Source organism: Xenopus tropicalis, chromosome 1 (genome assembly GCF_000004195.4).
Source record: "Xenopus tropicalis strain Nigerian chromosome 1, UCB_Xtro_10.0, whole genome shotgun sequence".
Classification (NCBI taxonomy): domain Eukaryota; kingdom Metazoa; phylum Chordata; class Amphibia; order Anura; family Pipidae; genus Xenopus; species Xenopus tropicalis.
Window position 1 is genome coordinate 108,661,147 of NC_030677.2, and position 18,098 is coordinate 108,679,244.

Here is an 18,098-nt window from a genome sequence, read left to right on the forward strand (position 1 = left end):
AATGCACAGTACTGCAATTCAGATTATGTTTTTTTTAGGACTGTGACCATGATGTACAAAATGCAGACAGACATTTGGGATAATACATATTTACCAGTTTAGAACTGTTTAGAACTGTAGCATTACAAACATGAAAAATGAATATCTTTACAAATTTAACAACTGCAAATACAGTATTATACACACAGATGGCACTTGAGTCAACTAATAATGCAGATTGCAAGCACTAGCTCATTTGTAGCAATTCCTGACCCAGCTCAACTGGGGGTCTTCATACTCCTCCGGAATACAGATGAGTGCTTAACGTTTATGGCTTACCTACACTAGGAAAGCTACATTTTACCTATGCTTTAGGGACCCTATTACAGGTATAGGACCCGTTATCCAGAATGCTCGGGACAAAGGGTATTCCGGATAAGGGGTCTTTCTGTAATTTGGATCTCCATACCATAAGACTACTAAAAAATTAGTAAAACAATAATTAAACCCAATAGGATTGTTTTGCACCCAACAAGGATTAATTATATCTTAGTCAGGATCAAATACAAGGTACTGTTTTATTATTACAGAGAAAAAGGAAATCAATTTTAAAAATCTGAATTATTTAATTAAAATGGAGTCTATGGGTGACAGGCTTTCTGTAATTCGGAGCTTTCTGGATAATGGGTTTGCGGATAACGGATCCCATACCTGTACTTGCATGGAAAACTTCTGCACCTCAGTTTATTGTGAAGTCTAATTTCCATGATTTTACAGATATTGAAGCATTTTATCCCAGCACAGTCCACCTACAGCAGTGTAACTGACAAAATTTGCAATCAGAGCAAAATGCTAGCTAACAGACCTCAGTACATAATTTTCTTGAGCAGGCTGAGAAGCACACATAGAGGGAAACAATGGCCCAGTAGTCACTGCCAACTCTATGCTATAGTGTAATACAGGGCCCCTCTGTGTCAGCATCCCACCATTCCCCATTGTCTTCAAAATATGTAAAAATATGCAATTTTGCTATTAGCTGGTTATGCAATACAGGATCTTACTGTGTTTCACAAGAGAATTATTGCTGTGTGTACATTTATCTGTACAGTTTTTTCTTGCAAATACATAGCAAAAAGAGTCAATAAAATTATATTTTATTCATCTTATACAGTGCTGTTCAACTTCTGTGGTACTGAGGGTCGGAATTTTTCTAGCCTACATGGTGGAGGGCCGATAATAGAAGCCAGTTTTGACCACTCCCCTTTTTAAAACCGCACCTACTTCAAACTTAACCCATGTTATCACAAGAGCTTTTAAAACCATACCCATATTAATGGTGGCAACAAAACAAAAACCCAATGGTTGGTGCTCACTGTAGGGATATCACCCTTCATTCATATGTGAAAGAATTATATTATGTCATATTAAGACATACCCTTAAATCCATATGCCTCCTCCTCTGTGGATAGCACAGCAACCCCCTGCATATACTGTAATTACACACCTTAGGGACCATATAATTACTATTTCCAAATGCTAGAAAACTTCCAGAACAAACCCCTACCAGGTTCACCTACCACAGGCAACATATAGGGTAGGCAGAGTATGGCACACAGGCAGGGTAGGGCAGGTAGAGTATGGCACAAAGAGGCAGCATAGGGAAGGTAGAATATTGCATACACAGACAGCATAGGGAAGGCAGAGTATGAAACACACAGGCAGGGTAGGGCAGGCAGTACCTTGCCTGTGTGTGCCATACTCTGCCTACCCTACCTTGCCTGTGTGTGTGCCATACAGGGGGGGCGCTAGTTGGACAGCCCTGATCTAATATATTGAGGTCTTGTAGACACGGAAACTGAATTGTATTTTATTCTAGCTATACAGTTTTTAAAAGCACGTTATCTAAATCCCCCTATATGTTTAGACTAGTAGTACAATGAACTACAGCAAAACTCTCAAAAGCACTGTCAGTGTTCTATTAAACAGGCTATATAGTCTGAAAAAATCATAGAGCTTTTACCATCTAAAATGAGAAGGCTTTATATCTTTTAGTAGGTTGTATTAGAAAGTTTGGCAAAAGGTGAAGGCGTCATCTATAGAACTGTTCCAAACAGAAGCCAATGTCAGAGACCATATCTGACTCTTACAAACAAGCTAGCAGTTGCAAATCTGCAACCTAAATGATTGTCCACCATAGTTCATAGTAAACCACAATATTTATTTGCTCCAATACATCTTACTTTTACTTCTGATCTGCTTTATGACTATATAAGTTTCTTTATGCTAGCTTCCAACATTTTTCTTTTATTGACATCACCTTCTCTATCAACTTCAGTGCCTTACACATGCACGATTATTAATATAATTATGTTAGTATAATTACTTATCACACATAGGGCCAGATTCCATACAGTGAGAAAAAGTTATCTTATGGTTTATCATGTGAAAACTCATCGATGAGATTCAATTCAAGGAGGAAAACTTTTCTCCTAATTCAATTCCAGTTTTTTCCATAGACTTTAAGGGCAGTGCCACACAGGGAGATTAGTCACAGGAAACTTTATGCAACTTTGGAAAATGGTGCACAGTGTACGCCTTCCCACTGGTGATTCACTTTATTGCCGGTGGCAAGGCATTTTGGGGAGATCGGGTGACTAATCTCACTGTGTGGCACGGGGAGATTGCTTAATAACCAGTAAGATACGTTTTTATGAATTGAACTACATGTTAAATTGAATATGGCCCATAGTTTAGTGTGCACATTTTCCAAATACTTTAATGCACACATGCCAGGGTCACAGCCTAACTGCGAGTGCAGCAAAAGGCAAGAAAAACTTTGAAAAATGAAGCAAAGATGGGATGATTCTGCAATACTGGGCTATGATACAAAAGGGATAATAAGTGAAATTACACTCTTTCAATTGCACCCTAACATACAGTAGAAAGTCATTACTGAAGTTTCCTTGTCCTTTAAGCAGCATTTTAGAATAATATTGTAAAAAAAAACAGCAGCCTTATAGAAATCAGGATCTATATAACGCAAATAAATAATCAGAGGACTCTCCTTCAAGAGTTTACAATCTACATATTAGCATGTTGGGGCAGTGTTGTCCCACAGCCCACCCTTGTGTGTCTCCCAACCCCCCTCCATTTGTCTAGCTACTGTTTAAGCTTTAAATGGCATCAGTACTGAGATAACTGGCTCCTCTGCATTATTCACACCTCAGATTCAGGCTGCAGACTCCTACATTGTTCACACATGTAAAGGCCATACACGGAAAAGTCTGTTGGTTTGGCGAAGTGAGTAGATCTTCTCCCGATATGCCCACCTGGGGGGATATTGGGCTAATTTTGGCCCGAGGGTCAAACGATCTAATGAAAAGGGCAGGTATTAGGGCCTTCAGACCAAGGACTGCATCAACAAGTCAATGTAGTCCCCAATCCAGAAGGAAAATCAAACCTTCCTGAACGACATTTGGCCAATTTTAGGGCAGATGTCGGTCAGGTATGCCCATCAGGGGTGCCCATATACAGGCAGATAAGCTGCTGAATCTTTTTTTTTTTAAAGCTGAAATCTGCTGTGTATGTCTGTATGTGGCATACTCTGTTTGCCCTATGCTGCCTGTGTGTGCCATACTCTGCCTGCCCTATGTTTCCTGTGTGTGCCATACTCTGCCTTCCCTTTGCTGCCTGTGGGAAATGAACCTGGCATTGGTTTGTTCAGGTGTATAATTATGTGTCGGGGATTGATGTGCTACCCACAGGGGAGAAGGAAGCATATGGATTTAAGGGTATGACATAAACTTCTTTCACATATGAGTGATGGGCGATATCCCTGCAGTGAGTACTAACCATTTGGTTTTTTCTTTGTGCTACCACCTTTAATGAGGGTATGTTTTTAAAAGCTCTTGTGATAACATGGGTGTGGTTTGAAGTGGGTGCAATTTTAAAAAAGGTAATTGTCAAAACTGGCTTCCATTATCAGCCCTCCACCACGTGGGCCAGAAAAATTCTGGGCGGCGGTACCACAGAAGTTGGACAGCACTGGGTTTAGGCAATAATTGAAACATAAGCCTGCTTCAGAGAAGTAGTTCAATTTTTATTATAGCTTGTTGGCTTTGGAGAACCAGGGTATGACACATAAGCCTTAAACTTGTGTGTCTACTACCATTGCTATAATTCTCAGCTGTATGTTACCTAATACTTCGTTTGCCACTATCAAGTACAGTATTGATAAAAATAGGCAGCAGATATGTATATAAAATAAAAGCATATTACATCAGGAACTACGGTACATATGTTATATGGTATTAGAATCTCCTATGAAAAGTATTAGGACTATAATCTGAAAACAGGAATCTATCAGACCCGACCCATGCCGGCGCTCCCCCGGCCAACTGTTCCTCCTCGACATGTTAAATTTATGCGCGCTTGGTGGGGGACCCTGCAGGGGGTTAGGGGGCCCCCTGTGCGGGTGGGGGCTTGGGTCACATGGCCGGCGGGGGCACCTGCAGGGTCCCTGGGGGCGGGAGTCCCGGTGGGCCCTGCAACTCCAGTCCTACCCTGCTATACACATACAGACTTAGCATTCCTTCAACCTCCAGGTTTTATCCATGCAACCTGAGAATTCTCCAGAACACCAGTGCAGAAGCAGAAAAAGCATATTAAACTATAAACTATAGATATAAACTATAGATGTAAACTATTTTAATTCATCTGCACTTCTTCAGAATAGTGTAATTTATGACATTTTTACACTACCTTTTGACATTTTCTTCCAGTAACTTTAGTGTATGTTCATCCTCCTCACATTGCTTCTTTCTTGCTTCTTCCTCTTCTGATGATCCTGCAGGGGCTCCCTGCATCAGCCATTTCTCACGAATAGATTTAGACTACAAAAACAAGCAGCAAAAATGAATTGCTTATAATAATCACCAAAACTAGCTTTGTAAAAACATATCACAACATGCCTAGCTTTGTAAAAACATATACAAGTATGGGATTCGTTATTCGGAAACCCGTGATCCAGAAAGCTCTGAATTACAGAAACGCCATCTCCCATAGACTTCATTTTAATCAAATAATTCTGATTTTTAAAACTGATTTCCTTTTTCGCTGCAATAATAAAACAGAACTTGATCCCAGCTAAGATATAATTAACCCTTATTGGAGGCAAAACAATCCTATTAGGTTTAATTCATGTTTTATTGATTTTCTATGTTTTTTTATGATTTTCAATTTTTTATGATTTTTCTATTTTTTAGGATTTTAGAATTTTTTAGGATTTTTTAGGTTACACGCCTAACTCAGGTGAGTCCTCACTGACTTCTCATACACTTCAAATAACTTGTGCTCCAGGGGTTCATGTTTATTTGCTGGAACTTATTAGACTCTTCTCAACAGGCTCTTAGATGTTTCTTCAGGGTTGGATGAAGTTCATTCACTTTATAGCATTTAATTCCTAATATTAGTTAAAGGGTATGAGTTAAAGCCCGTGGTATAACTCACTCAGCAGCTGTTTAGTCTCTCGAGTTTAATTTCCTCACAAAGGTGTTGCTTTCCGGATCTTCTCTATCTCTGAACTTATCCACTTGAGTCGGTAGAAGGGTGACACCTTTACATAGCCTCGGGCTGCATTACTATCTACACTCAACGTATTTGTTACTGCTAGGGGCATGTTTATCAAAGAATTAAACTAGTGCTTGTAGTAGTCTGCCAGTGTGAAATTCTACTACTTTGTTCAGTTCTATGGGATTTTGGTGACATATCAATAAGTAAAAGTAAGAGTTCACCCTTTGATTGCTACTCCATTAAAAATCCCATAGAGGTAAATAGAGGATGGCATTAATTTCACTCTGGCTGATTGTGGTTAGCTCAAGTTAAAGTGAGCTATAACAGAAAGTAGCCTAGACAACCAACCATTTTTGTAGGAGGTAAATTAACATACAAGTTAAGATATATGCAAACATACAGAGCATAGCAAGTATATTCCATATCAGTCAGTTTTTAAATAAAATAAAGAAATTAAATCATTTGTGAATAGAAATTGTTTTTGCTAAACATTAAGGTATTTGGCTGAATGCAAATTGAATAGAATTTAGGCATCTCTATAATAAACTAAGAATGGACTGTAGGGTCTGTGGAAATTCTATAAATGGCTTACATTGTATTAAGCCATTAAATTGCACAGGCCATATGATTTATTTTTAAAATGTGTTTATAATATTTTGGAATAATTTATGAAAGGCCCCTTTGTTGTGTTTTGTTTTATTTTACCATACTTCCTATATTCACCCCTAGAAAGGGGGGGAGTCTGGTGGGGCCCCTGATTCCAGCATGCATTATATAATTCTTTAGGTTCTTCCACTGGTTTAAGCACGTACTGAATTAAGGATCAGCTACAAGCTTGATTCTTTGTTGTCTTCCTTCTGTCTCTGATATCTATAAATGTTCTCTCTTTTTTTCTCTCAGATCCCACAAAAACCCACCCATGCCTCTATTTCCTTTTTTCCTCAGTTTCCAATAATTTGGTTGGTAAATGGACGATAAGCTGGAATACAAGCTGAAACATTATTTTGTACTGGTATTAGATTCCTCTGCATATTTCTTTTTTTAATTTATTCATAAAAGGAAACTATACTATAATTACAGGTATCTGTATAAGCAGCTTTTATTTTCCATGTATTCCCTCGTAAATGGACTGTTACAATGTATGCATCGCTTTCAGTATGCAGTGATACTCCTTGTTTGTTTCTAGTATTTATCACTATATATGATCCACACATTCTCCGTAATCTTCTTATTCGGCAATATACACAATATATAATATTATATAGTGATCTGACAGATTGGTCTGCAGTGGATCATCATTATCATGATCATTTATTTATATTGCCCTATTAAGCTACTTTACGTTAATTTATAACAAACATGGATCTTACAATAATTTACAGAGTAAAGAATAGGAGCAGAGGGCCCTACGAGAGTTTACATACAGGATAGTGGACCCCTGAATTTCTGTGTCACAGTCACACCTTATACTGTACATATATCAAATCAAGTCACTTGTGTTCAGTTATTGCTCAACACTGAGCCAACTTGGTTAAATAAATAGATTTTGGGGGACCACACACAGATGATTTTAGAGAAATTGATCTATTCACACTAAATACCTGTTCACGTGAACTACTTGAAACAAACTATCTCTATTATCTTTTATTATATGGGGTAACATATTCTACAGCTCTTGAGAAATTTGGGAGGAAACCAGAATACCTGGATGATACCCCTGCAGAGACAGGGGAAACATACAAACTCTTTGCAGATAAGTGCTCTGGCTGAAATCAAACCTAGGATACCAGTTTTGCAATGCAAAATTGCTAACCAATGTGCTAAAATTTTGCCCCTTTTTGGTCAGATGACCTTGGCCGAGGAAATCATTTCTGACACTTAAAGCACAAATGAATGGACACAAGCAGTATAATGATGTTTAATTAGCAATTTAAAAAATTACAGGCTGACACAAGAAGTAAAAGTGAATTTACAAGAGAAGTGAACAACGCTAAGTAATGGTTTAGGAGCAGTAGGTTTCTGCTAAACGAGATGTGTGGGCTAATAGCACAAAGGCCAATAAAGATAATACACAACAAAGACATGTAAGGTAGGCTTACATGAAGAGAACATGGATGGTTTATTACAGGTAAGTAGTGATGAGCGAATCTGTCCCGTTTCGCTGAAAAATTTGCGAATCTTTCAAAAGATTCCCTAGACGGCGATAAATTCGCAAAACGGTGAAAATGTTGCGCGTCAAAAAAATTGCTTTTGTCGCCCGCTGCTATTCTTTTGTCGCAGGCGACAATTTTTGGACGTGTAGCGAATTTTTCCGCAGCAATTTTTTTCATCCATTTTGCGAAACAATCCGCCAATGGTGAAACACAGAAATTCGCCACAAATCTATGCCTGACAAAACATTTTGCCCATCACTACAGGTAAGGAATAGCTTGAAGGAGGATGCAAACATTTTTTTTATTTTTACAAGGTGGATTTTATTTCTAAAGTGGACTGCAGTAATGTAAATGCATTGAAGCTGTTAATGCATTACACTGTTTATAAATTACAATATATAAATTATTTTTAAAAATGCCTTTTCTGGTTAGGTGGAGGCTGGGTTTTACATACTAGCAGCTCCATAAGTCAAGTGATTTGTACCCACCAGCTTTAAACAGTGCCTGGTCACTGGCAAAGGACTCTATTTTCTATTGTAAACTATAACTGGAGCTCTTTTGATCTTCAGCAACACTGCCTGGTGAAAGCTAATTCATCAAGAGCATTAACTGAGTGTGTGTATGATTGTACAGAGATGCAGCAACTGTCGGCCTGTATAATGGAAATCAATGGCAGATTAATCCATTTTATAAATATTGCATATTTTCCCTTTATTTTTCCATTTGTGCTTAACTCTCAGGAAATTCATAATTTTAAGCACTGTGTTCTCTCACCAAGATACCTACATTAAAATGTCATGACTGCACAAACAAATCAAAAATAATGGGAGCTGGCCACTTCCCACACACTGTGCCCGAAATAGATATACTAAAATACCAAAGGCTCTTTCTGAACACTGGATTTCAACAGCTTCCTGTCTGCATTTTCAGGGACTTACTGCTTTTATGTTTATTCTTAAATAATTATTATGAAAATCCATTATTTCTCACTCTAATCAAGAACATGTTCCTCATATCATTTAATTATAGCAGATAACATTATTTCTATTTAAAACATGTGTTCTGAAGAAATTATTTACCCGCTTAAAAAGTATCTGGATACAACTTATATTAGGTTTCTGTTTTTCAGTATCAAGACAAAAGCAACACAAATATATTTCTAACATTAAAGGGAGAAAACCAGGCATATTTGTAGGATTTTTGTATTTGTAGTTCAGCAGCATATTTTGCTGGGTCTCCATTACTGGTATATATAATGCTTTACACAAAGTTTGAGTAATATGACACATCTGCGGCACACAGTATGAATGTTAAACAAATAGGGCCATGTGTATGGGAGTATGGTTCCTTGTATTTCTTGAAAAGTCACAGACCTCACACCTGGCTCACTAGTTGGCAAAAATTTTTATTATAAAACCCTAATTTCCTCCAACTAGGGTTGCCACCTCTGCTGGCTAAGAAAGCTGGGCAGGGGTGGGGATGACATCATTGGGGTGGGAGGAGTCAGGACTGTGATGGGGCTGGGCTATGACGATTGGCCGATCGCCTCATCAATGTTACTGAGTCCTGGCGGGTTTTCCTTATTAGGGAAACCGGGCAGGAGGTTTTGACACCGGGCACCCTTCCGAAAACCGGGCAGTCTGGATCAATACCTGACAGGTGGCAACCCTACCTCCAACTCCCTATGATTTGGGGAGGAATGGGTGAAAAAAGATATCTCTGTAAGTGCTTTACAGTGTCTTTAACCAGTGTTATGTAGTTTAGGAGAAAATGGATCTGGATAACATATCAACAAGAGCTCAATAAACGAAATAAATTCACAATAATAGGCATGTGACAAGTGTGACAGATGTCCCTGACTCAAAGGGGCCAGTTCCTTTTTTCACTTAAGATTCCCACTAACTCACTGTGCTCTTCTTTAGGGGTTACTTGGACACTAAGGAGCTGGTTAATTGATTTTTTAAATGTTGTTATGATCACAATTCTTCATCATGTTTTTTCCCCTGATTTCTAACACTGTAGCCTTTTTCAAGTTGCTACATTGTTATTTTTTACAATTGTTTTTTAGAAAAGGCAAAGTCGACAAAGAAAAGAAAAAAAAAAATCTTGGGGACAAAATGCAATCACATAAAAAAACTCAAAGAAAAAACATGATCTGTGAAATAGTAAACAACTACAGCTGAGTAAATGTGTGACCAAAAAGTTGAAATGACAAACTGGTGGTGATTATCAGGAACTACATCCTATAAAAAGGTGTATGGCACAAAAAACATGAATAAAAACTGAAAACTGCATTACAGTCAACTAAGTCTGGCAATAGATCCCTTGAATTATCAGTATTGCTATCTCTGTTTTAACTTGATAATGAAAAGCAAATTATTTTTTAATGTACTTTTTATGTGTTTTGGAATGATAAATTCAAATCACACTGTTACTTAAGTTATCCTTTGGCTTAAAGAAAGTATTCATTTTAAAGCTGTACAATGTGCAGCCTTCCACTTCCACTTTGAAAATGCTACTGGGACCAATTGTCTACAATACATCAACACAGCTTATGTAAGGCTTTCAGTGAAGTAGAAAGACAAAGAAAATAAATACTGTAAAATCGAAGGAAAACAAAATGTGTTTTAAAAATGTGCTTTCTACTCATTAAAGGAAAGATATTGTATGATAAACAAGAATGTGCCATTACATTATGCTCCTATAAATATAGAAGGAATGTGATTTAAAAAAGCTGTGTTTTATACTGATTTGAGAAATTTCCCCCAAACCCAACTAGTCCCACCCATCTGTGCGATTTCCCGCTGCCTCTTTTCCAAGGCTGTCTCCTTTAAATTTGCCATAACAGCAACCCATAGTTACTAGCTTAATTTAGCAGGATGCCATTATTGGAAGCGAATCCAAGTCCTCTTTTGTAGTACTGTGTCCCCAAAAAAAATTATTTAGCAAAGTAGTCATTAAGGCATTATGACAGGAGTAAAAAATGGTTGGTCCTTGATTGGATCTGGACTTGGATCCAGAAAATACATTTGCCGCAAGGGCATCAGAGGACTAATCTTTTTCATCCTCAGATGAAGGGAAGGAGCTACACTTGTTTGATTTTGCTCTTATTCGGTGTTTGATCAAATCAGTCAAAACCTCATTAGCTCTAGAAGATGAGAGTTAGTCCTTGGCTTTTTCTTTACTCCTGCTGTGTGCTAAGGCTAAAGGTCAGAGTTTACCATTGCATAAGGAAGTCTTGGATTTCATCAGGTCTGAATGGGACATTTCTTCAAAGCTTCATGCACTCCAGGAGCAACAAGCTTTATCCATTTAAGGATGAGGACGTGAAAGACTTCTGCTCTCTACCTAAGGTTGATGCTCCTGTCTTAAATCTCTCTAAGAATACATTACTACCAATTGATTACCATGCTGCTATGAAGGATTCTATGGATAAGACACTGGACTCCGGACAGTGCCTGCAAAGAGTTATGAAGGGGGTGTGACCCATGGACCTGCTTTGGGAGGAAGACTTTGTCTATTTTAGGCCATCTGGGAAGGATCCATAAAAGACAAGTGGGTCCTGGGGATCGTGAAACAGAGATACAGAATAGAATTCCAGTCCCCCAGAGCCAGGATTTCCTGCATCTCCAACTCCTGCATACAACCTCAAGAGAAGGGCTCTTCAGAATTGCCTGAAACATCAACAGGTCATAGGTAAGGTACCACTGGATCAAAGTGGAGAAGGTCTCTATTCTCAGTTCTTCATAATCCAGAGGGCCATTGGGAGAGTGTTGTCCGCTTTTGGACCTAGTAAGGGTGAACAAAGCCTTGAAAGTTCAGCATGTCTGGATGGAATTTCTCGAGTCAGTGAAGTCAGCCTTTTGCCCAGGGGACGGAATGTGTTCCCTGGACATAAGGGATGCCTATCATCCCGTCCCTATAGCAGAATCAGGTTTCTTCGATTTGTGGAGGGATATCAACATTTCCAGTTCCAGTGCCTGCACTTTGGCCTAGCCACAGCCCCAAGAATATCCTCAATGATCCTGGCACTGCTGGTGGCACATCTAAGATGGCAGAAGATCCGGTTGTTCCATTACCTTGGCAAACTAATCATTTTAGCTTCTTTAAGGGGGGAGGCAATCAGGCACAGGGTCCTGTGGTTGAGACCTTGGCAGCCCACGGCCTCATAAGTCTACTCCATCTCAAAGGTTTGCTTATCTGGGGGCTTCCATAGTCAAGGTCTTCGGAAGACTGACTCTAGTTAGTCTCTAATCAGCGGTTGAGTCACTGATAACAGGATCAGAGGAACTGGCTTCACTATTCCTGAAGATTCTGGGCATGATGTTATCCACAATTGGCCTGGTTCCATGGGCATATTGTGGTATAAGAACGCTTCAGTTGACATTCTTGCAACAGTGGCACAGGACATCTCAATTCCAACTCTTACATTTAACATTCCTATTGTGGGAGAGACAGGTCAATCTGGCCAGAGGCATCAAGTTATAACCAGCCGGATGGGTCACAATGTCTACAGATGCTTTGGGCTTAGGCTGGGGTGCAGAAAAAGAGTCTGAAGTGGCTCAAGGTCATCAAGAGTGCCATTAAATATACAAGGGCCTATTTTGAATATGGTGTTGCTATATTGTCATTTAATTAGACATTATGTTGAAGCACCGTGCTTCTGTCTTTTTTTATTTTGGATCTTATGTAAAAACTGATCCTGTATTTTGAACAATCTGCACTTCCTGATGTATGATTTAAAAATGCACAGAAATAAGGCGCATGAAACATTAAAGACAGATGTACAGATGAGACATAAAGACAGAAGTACAGTGCTCCCTAGTCCCTGTTTGAGTTTTAAAGTTTTAAACTTTGTTTTAAAGCAGACTTTTATTTAACTGCTTGGCTCAGAGCACAGATTGCACGCATGGTAAAAGAGTGCCATTATTTCGTGCAACAGTTATCAGCAGTTTAGCATTTAGTGCTCCCTATTTTCATACGATGAAGTAATCATCCTTATTTACACAGCTCTGATAAGTTACACAGAGCTTTTGTAACTATACCTGGTGGTCTAGTGGGGCGACGGGGACGCCCGCCACCTCCTCCGGTGCGGGGACGCCCGCCGATGCCTTCTAGGCGCGCGCGCGCGCCTCGCTCTGCTGTTTATGCGCATGCGCGCTCCTGATGCGCGCGCATGCGCACTGGCGTCCGTCGCCGGCGCGCGCATGACGTCATTTCGGCGCCAAAATTCAAATATTTAAAGCGCTCACTGAATGGAAACTATTGCCCAACGTAGGTTTACCTCTGGTTACTTCCTGGGTGCGATTATCCTGCTGTTCTGCTGTGTTCTTGACCTTGCCTGTTCCTGACCTCTCTCGCCTGCTGCCTGTATTGACCTTTTGCCTGTTTTTGACCCTCCTTGTCTGCTGCCTGAACCGACCTCTGCCTGTCTGACTATTCTCTTGGATTCTGATTTTGTACTGCGCTGCTTGATTGTTGCTGACTCCGGCCTCCCCTGACCACTCTGAAGTGTTCCCCATCTACCTGTCATACGATTGGTTCCCGTGCTTGCTCAGAACTCTCTCCTTGGGTCTCTCACAATAAGACCTGGCGGCATCCGAGTAGCGAAGGGCTCCTCCCGACGTGAAAGGCGGCGGTTATAGGCAGAAGCGTGAGCCGAGACCGGACCCTTGGAGCCTGTTCTGAGTTTTGGGATACTGACCGTGACATTACGTTGGGCCCTTTAAAGACATGGATGCTGAAGGAGCTGCTGCGTCACCTCCCTCCGCTGAGGCTATCCGGGCGAATCTCCTCCAGCGTCTAGGGGAACAAGAGGCCCAGCAAGATCAGATCATCCAATGGCTCCAGAGACTATCGGTAAGATTGGATGCGCTCCAACAGCCTGCCGCTCCTACTCCTGTTTCTCCTCCAGGAGGCAGTCACACTGCTCCGGGAATGTATGTAGTGGAACCTAAGGTTCCGTTCCCTGAAAAGTTTTCGGGAGAACGCAGTAAATTTTTTGCTTTTCAGGAAGCTTGTAAATTGTATTTTAGTTTCCTCCCTCGTTCTTTTCCTACTGAGGACCTAAAGGTTAATTTTGTTATGACCCTTCTTCTAGGGGATCCTCAGTTGTGGGCATTTTCTTTACTTCCCTCTGACCCAGCCCGCTCATCCCTTGATTCCTTTTTTAGGGCTATGGCAATAATCTATGATGACCCTGATCGTTCTGCCTCTGCTGACTCTGCGATTCGTAACCACAGACAGGGTAAACGACGGGTCGAGGATTATTGTACCGAATTCCGCTGTTGGGCGGTAGAAACAGAGTGGAATGATACTGCCCTACGAAGTCAGTTTAGAGTCGGGCTATCTGACGCTGTAAAAGACAGCCTGGTCAATTTTCCCACATCTCCCTCACTAGACTCCCTGATGCACCTAGCCATACAGATTGATAGGAGGCACAGAGAGAGACGCCAGGAGAGACTTCCTGCAGCGGCCCCACAAACCTTTTCTCCTGAGTATGTATTCAAACCCGAGCAGACTTCTGCTAGGGCCTCAGAGGAACCCATGCAGTTGGGTTCTACCCGCTTATCTGCTGAGGAAAAGGGTCGTAGACGGGCTAATGGCTTGTGTTTGTACTGTGGGGAAAGAGGTCATTTTCGTAGCACTTGTCCCAAAAGGCCGGAAAACGACAGAGACTAAGCAGATCTGGGGAGTTCTGCTTAGGTAATGTTATTCCTACTCCCCAACAAAGTTCTTCTAAAGTTATGATTCCGGTCCTTTTGGGGTGGGATACGAACACTTTGGAGGGTTTGGCTTTCATTGATTCTGGGGCGGAAGGGAACTTCTTAGATGTTAACTTTGCCCATAAGCATGCTATACCCACACTTCCTCTAGTCCCTTCTGTTAAGTTAATCGCTATAGATGGTACTTCCCTAGGTCGCGGGGTTATTTCTTTAAAGTCTGTAAGTTGCACCCTGTCTATAAGTTCTCTCCATGTGGAACACATTTCTTTTTTATCATTGATTGCCCGCATACTCCGGTGATCTTAGGTCTCCCTTGGCTGCGGAAGCACAGTCCCCAAATTGATTGGGTAAATAACAGGATACTTCACTGGGGAACTGACTGTCAGAGCTTATGCAAGAAACCTGTCCAAGTTGTGGCCGCCACCTCTTTACAGGGACTACCATCTCCTTATTCCCCGTTTGCAGACGTCTTTTCTAAAAAGGCAGCTGAAGCACTTCCCCCACACAGACCTTACGACTGTGCCATAGAGTTAATCCCCGGTTCTTCTCCTCCTAGAGGTAGGACTTATCCCTTATCTCTCCCAGAGACCCAGGCTATGGAAGAATATATTAAGGAAAATCTGGAGAGAGGTTTTATTAGGCCTTCTACCTCTCCAGCGGGAGCTGGTTTCTTCTTTGTGGAGAAGAAAGATGGGGGTCTCCGGCCGTGTATTGACTACAGGGGTTTAAACAAAATCACGGTCAAAAACCGTTATCCCCTTCCCCTGATCTCCGAGCTCTTTGATAGAGTTAAGGGAGCTACTATTTTCTCCAAGCTAGACCTAAGAGGCGCGTATAATTTAATACGAATCCGGGAAGGGGATGAGTGGAAAACAGCCTTTAATACCCGCGATGGGCATTATGAGTATCTGGTGATGCCCTTCGGGCTATGTAATGCTCCTGCTGTTTTCCAAGAGTTGGTAAATGATATATTTCGTGATCTTTTAGGTCGCTCTGTAGTAGTTTACCTTGACGATATTTTGATTTATTCTAATAGTCTGTCTGATCACCGTGTTCATGTTCAGGAGGTCTTACTTAGATTAAGGCAAAATCATTTGTATGCTAAACTGGAGAAGTGCATCTTTGAAGTCTCCTCGGTTCACTTCCTTGGGTTTATTATTTCCCATAAGGGTCTAGAAATGGACCCGGCCAAGGTTCAGGCTATCCTAAAGTGGGTACAACCCTTGTCTCTGCGGGCCATACAAAGGTTTTTGGGTTTCGCCAATTATTACAGACAATTTATTAATGGATATTCTACGTTAGTGGCTCCAATTACTGCTCTCACTAAAAAGGGAGTTGACCCAAGTATTTGGTCAGTAGAGGCCCTTACTGCCTTCAAAAAGCTAAAAGAAGCTTTTATTTCTGCCTCTGTACTCTTGCACCCTGATTCGGCTCTCCCTTTTCTAGTGGAAGTAGATGCTTCTGAGGTTGGGGCTGGGGCGATCCTGTCCCAACGTCACCCTGTAACCAATAAAGTTCACCCATGTGGTTTCTTTTCCAAAAAATTTTCTCCCACCGAGATGAATTATGATATTGGTAACAGGGAATTACTGGCCATAAAACTAGCATTCACAGAGTGGAGACACCTTTTGGAAGGAGCAAAACATGTAGTTACAGTAATCACAGACCACAAGAACCTCTTATATATTGAATCCGCTAAGCGGTTAAATCCTAGACAAGCTAGGTGGGCATTATTCTTTTCTCGTTTTAATTTTATTATAACCTATAGACCTGGCGAAAAGAATGTTAAAGCTGATGCCTCGTCTAGAAGTTTTGATTCCAATCCACAGGAGAAGTGTCAACCTGATTCTATTGTTCCTAAAGAGTTAATTGTAGCAGCCCTAAGTCCAAATTTAATGTCTTCTTTGTCTAAGGTCCAGGACAACTCTCCTCCCAACCTACCCCCGGGGAAGTTGTTTGTTCCAGAAAACCTCCGTGAGGCGGTTTTTTTAGAAGCCCACGATTCTAAGTTGGCTGGGCATCCTGGGCGCTATAAAACTTGTTCTCTTTTGTCCCGCACCCTTTGGTGGCCAACTTTAAGAAAAGATGTTAATAATTATGTTGATACCTGTCCAATTTGTCAACGCTCTAAACCCTCCAGGTCTTTGCCCCAGGGTCTGCTACAATCTCTGCCAATTCCCGAAAGGCCGTGGACTCACATTTCCATGGACTTCATTGTAGACTTGCCTCCTTCCAAGGGGAATTCTGTCATATGGGTGGTTGTGGACCGCTTTAGTAAAATGTCTCATTTTATTCCCCACCCTGCCCTCCCATCCGCAAAATCTCTTGCAGAACGTTTTCTGACTGATATTTTTAGGCTCCATGGTGCCCCTCAGAACATTGTCTCTGATAGAGGAGTTCAATTTGTTTCAAAATTTTGGCGGGCCTTCTGTTCTCTGATGGGTACAGATTTGTCCTTCTCTTCTGCTTATCATCCACAGACCAATGGACAGACGGAAAGGACAAATCAGTCTCTGGAGCAGTACCTCAGGTGTTATATCTCCAGTAACCAATCTCTTTGGGCTGAGTTTCTTCCTTGGGCGGAGTTCGCATTCAATAATTCTACTCACTCATCCACTGGAGAGTCTCCATTTTTTGTGGTCTTTGGGTATCATCCCAGAGTGTTCTCTTTCTCAACCACATCTTCTGATGTGCCTGCGGTGGATTCCTTGGTCAATCAGTTCTCCAGCATTTGGCAAAGAGTCCAAGAGTCATTATCCACCGCAGTAGCCATTCAAAAGAAAGCCTTCGATAAACATCATAAAGCATCGCCAGAATATCAGGTTGGTGATAAAGTTTGGCTTTCTTCCAGAAATGTCCCTCTGAAGGTTTCTTCTTCTAAATTCGCACCCAAATATATTGGTCCCTTTTCTGTGTCTGAAGTTATTAACCCCAATACGGTCCGATTAGAGCTCCCTCCTGAACTCAAAATTTCTAATTCCTTCCATGTCTCTTTATTAAAACCTGCTAGAGTGGTTCGGCAGAGGTCTCCTCCTCCTCCCGTTTCTGTTGAGGGACAGGCCCAGTATGCGATACAAAGGTTAGTGGACTCCCGCCTCTCTAGGGGTAGGCTACAATACCTGGTACATTGGAAAGGTTATGGCCCCGAAGAGAGGTCGTGGGTTCCAGCCTCTGATGTTCGAGCAGATCGTCTTGTTCGACAATTCCACGTCAGATTCCCTGATAAGCCTAGGGGTCCGGTGGCCCCCTCTGGAGGGGGGGGTAATGTAACTATACCTGGTGGTCTAGTGGGGCGACGGGGACGCCCGCCGCCTCCTCCGGTGCGGGGACGCCCGCCGATGCCTTCTAGGCGCGCGCCTCGCTCTGCTGTTTATGCGCATGCGCGCTCCTGATGCGCGCGCATGCGCACTGGCGTCCGTCGCCGGCGCGCGCATGACGTCATTTCGGCGCCAAAATTCAAATATTTAAAGCGCTCACTGAATGGAAACTATTGCCCAACGTAGGTTTACCTCTGGTTACTTCCTGGGTGCGATTATCCTGCTGTTCTGCTGTGTTCTTGACCTTGCCTGTTCCTGACCTCTCTCGCCTGCTGCCTGTATTGACCTTTTGCCTGTTTTTGACCCTCCTTGTCTGCTGCCTGAACCGACCTCTGCCTGTCTGACTATTCTCT

The 18,098-nt window shown here is 41.5% G+C and overlaps 1 protein-coding gene and 1 long non-coding RNA gene across 7 annotated transcripts in view; one reads left to right on the top strand and one right to left on the bottom strand.

Moving 5' to 3' along the window:
* palm2 (paralemmin 2) overlaps positions 1-18,098 on the bottom strand; it is a 170,661-nt gene that overhangs the window by 107,280 nt on the left and 45,283 nt on the right. For all 6 annotated transcript variants that reach the window (XR_004221281.1, NM_001371531.1, XM_031896809.1 and 3 more), the window contains 1 exon segment: positions 4,741-4,871. Coding sequence is in view for 5 of the 6 variants with exons in the window: in NM_001371531.1 (NP_001358460.1) it covers positions 4,741-4,871 (131 nt within the window). In the remaining variant the exon portion in view is untranslated.
* The window catches only part of LOC105945455, a 151,821-nt gene that overhangs the window by 90,691 nt on the left and 43,032 nt on the right, over positions 1-18,098 (top strand). The gene's annotated exons all lie outside the window — the stretch shown is intronic.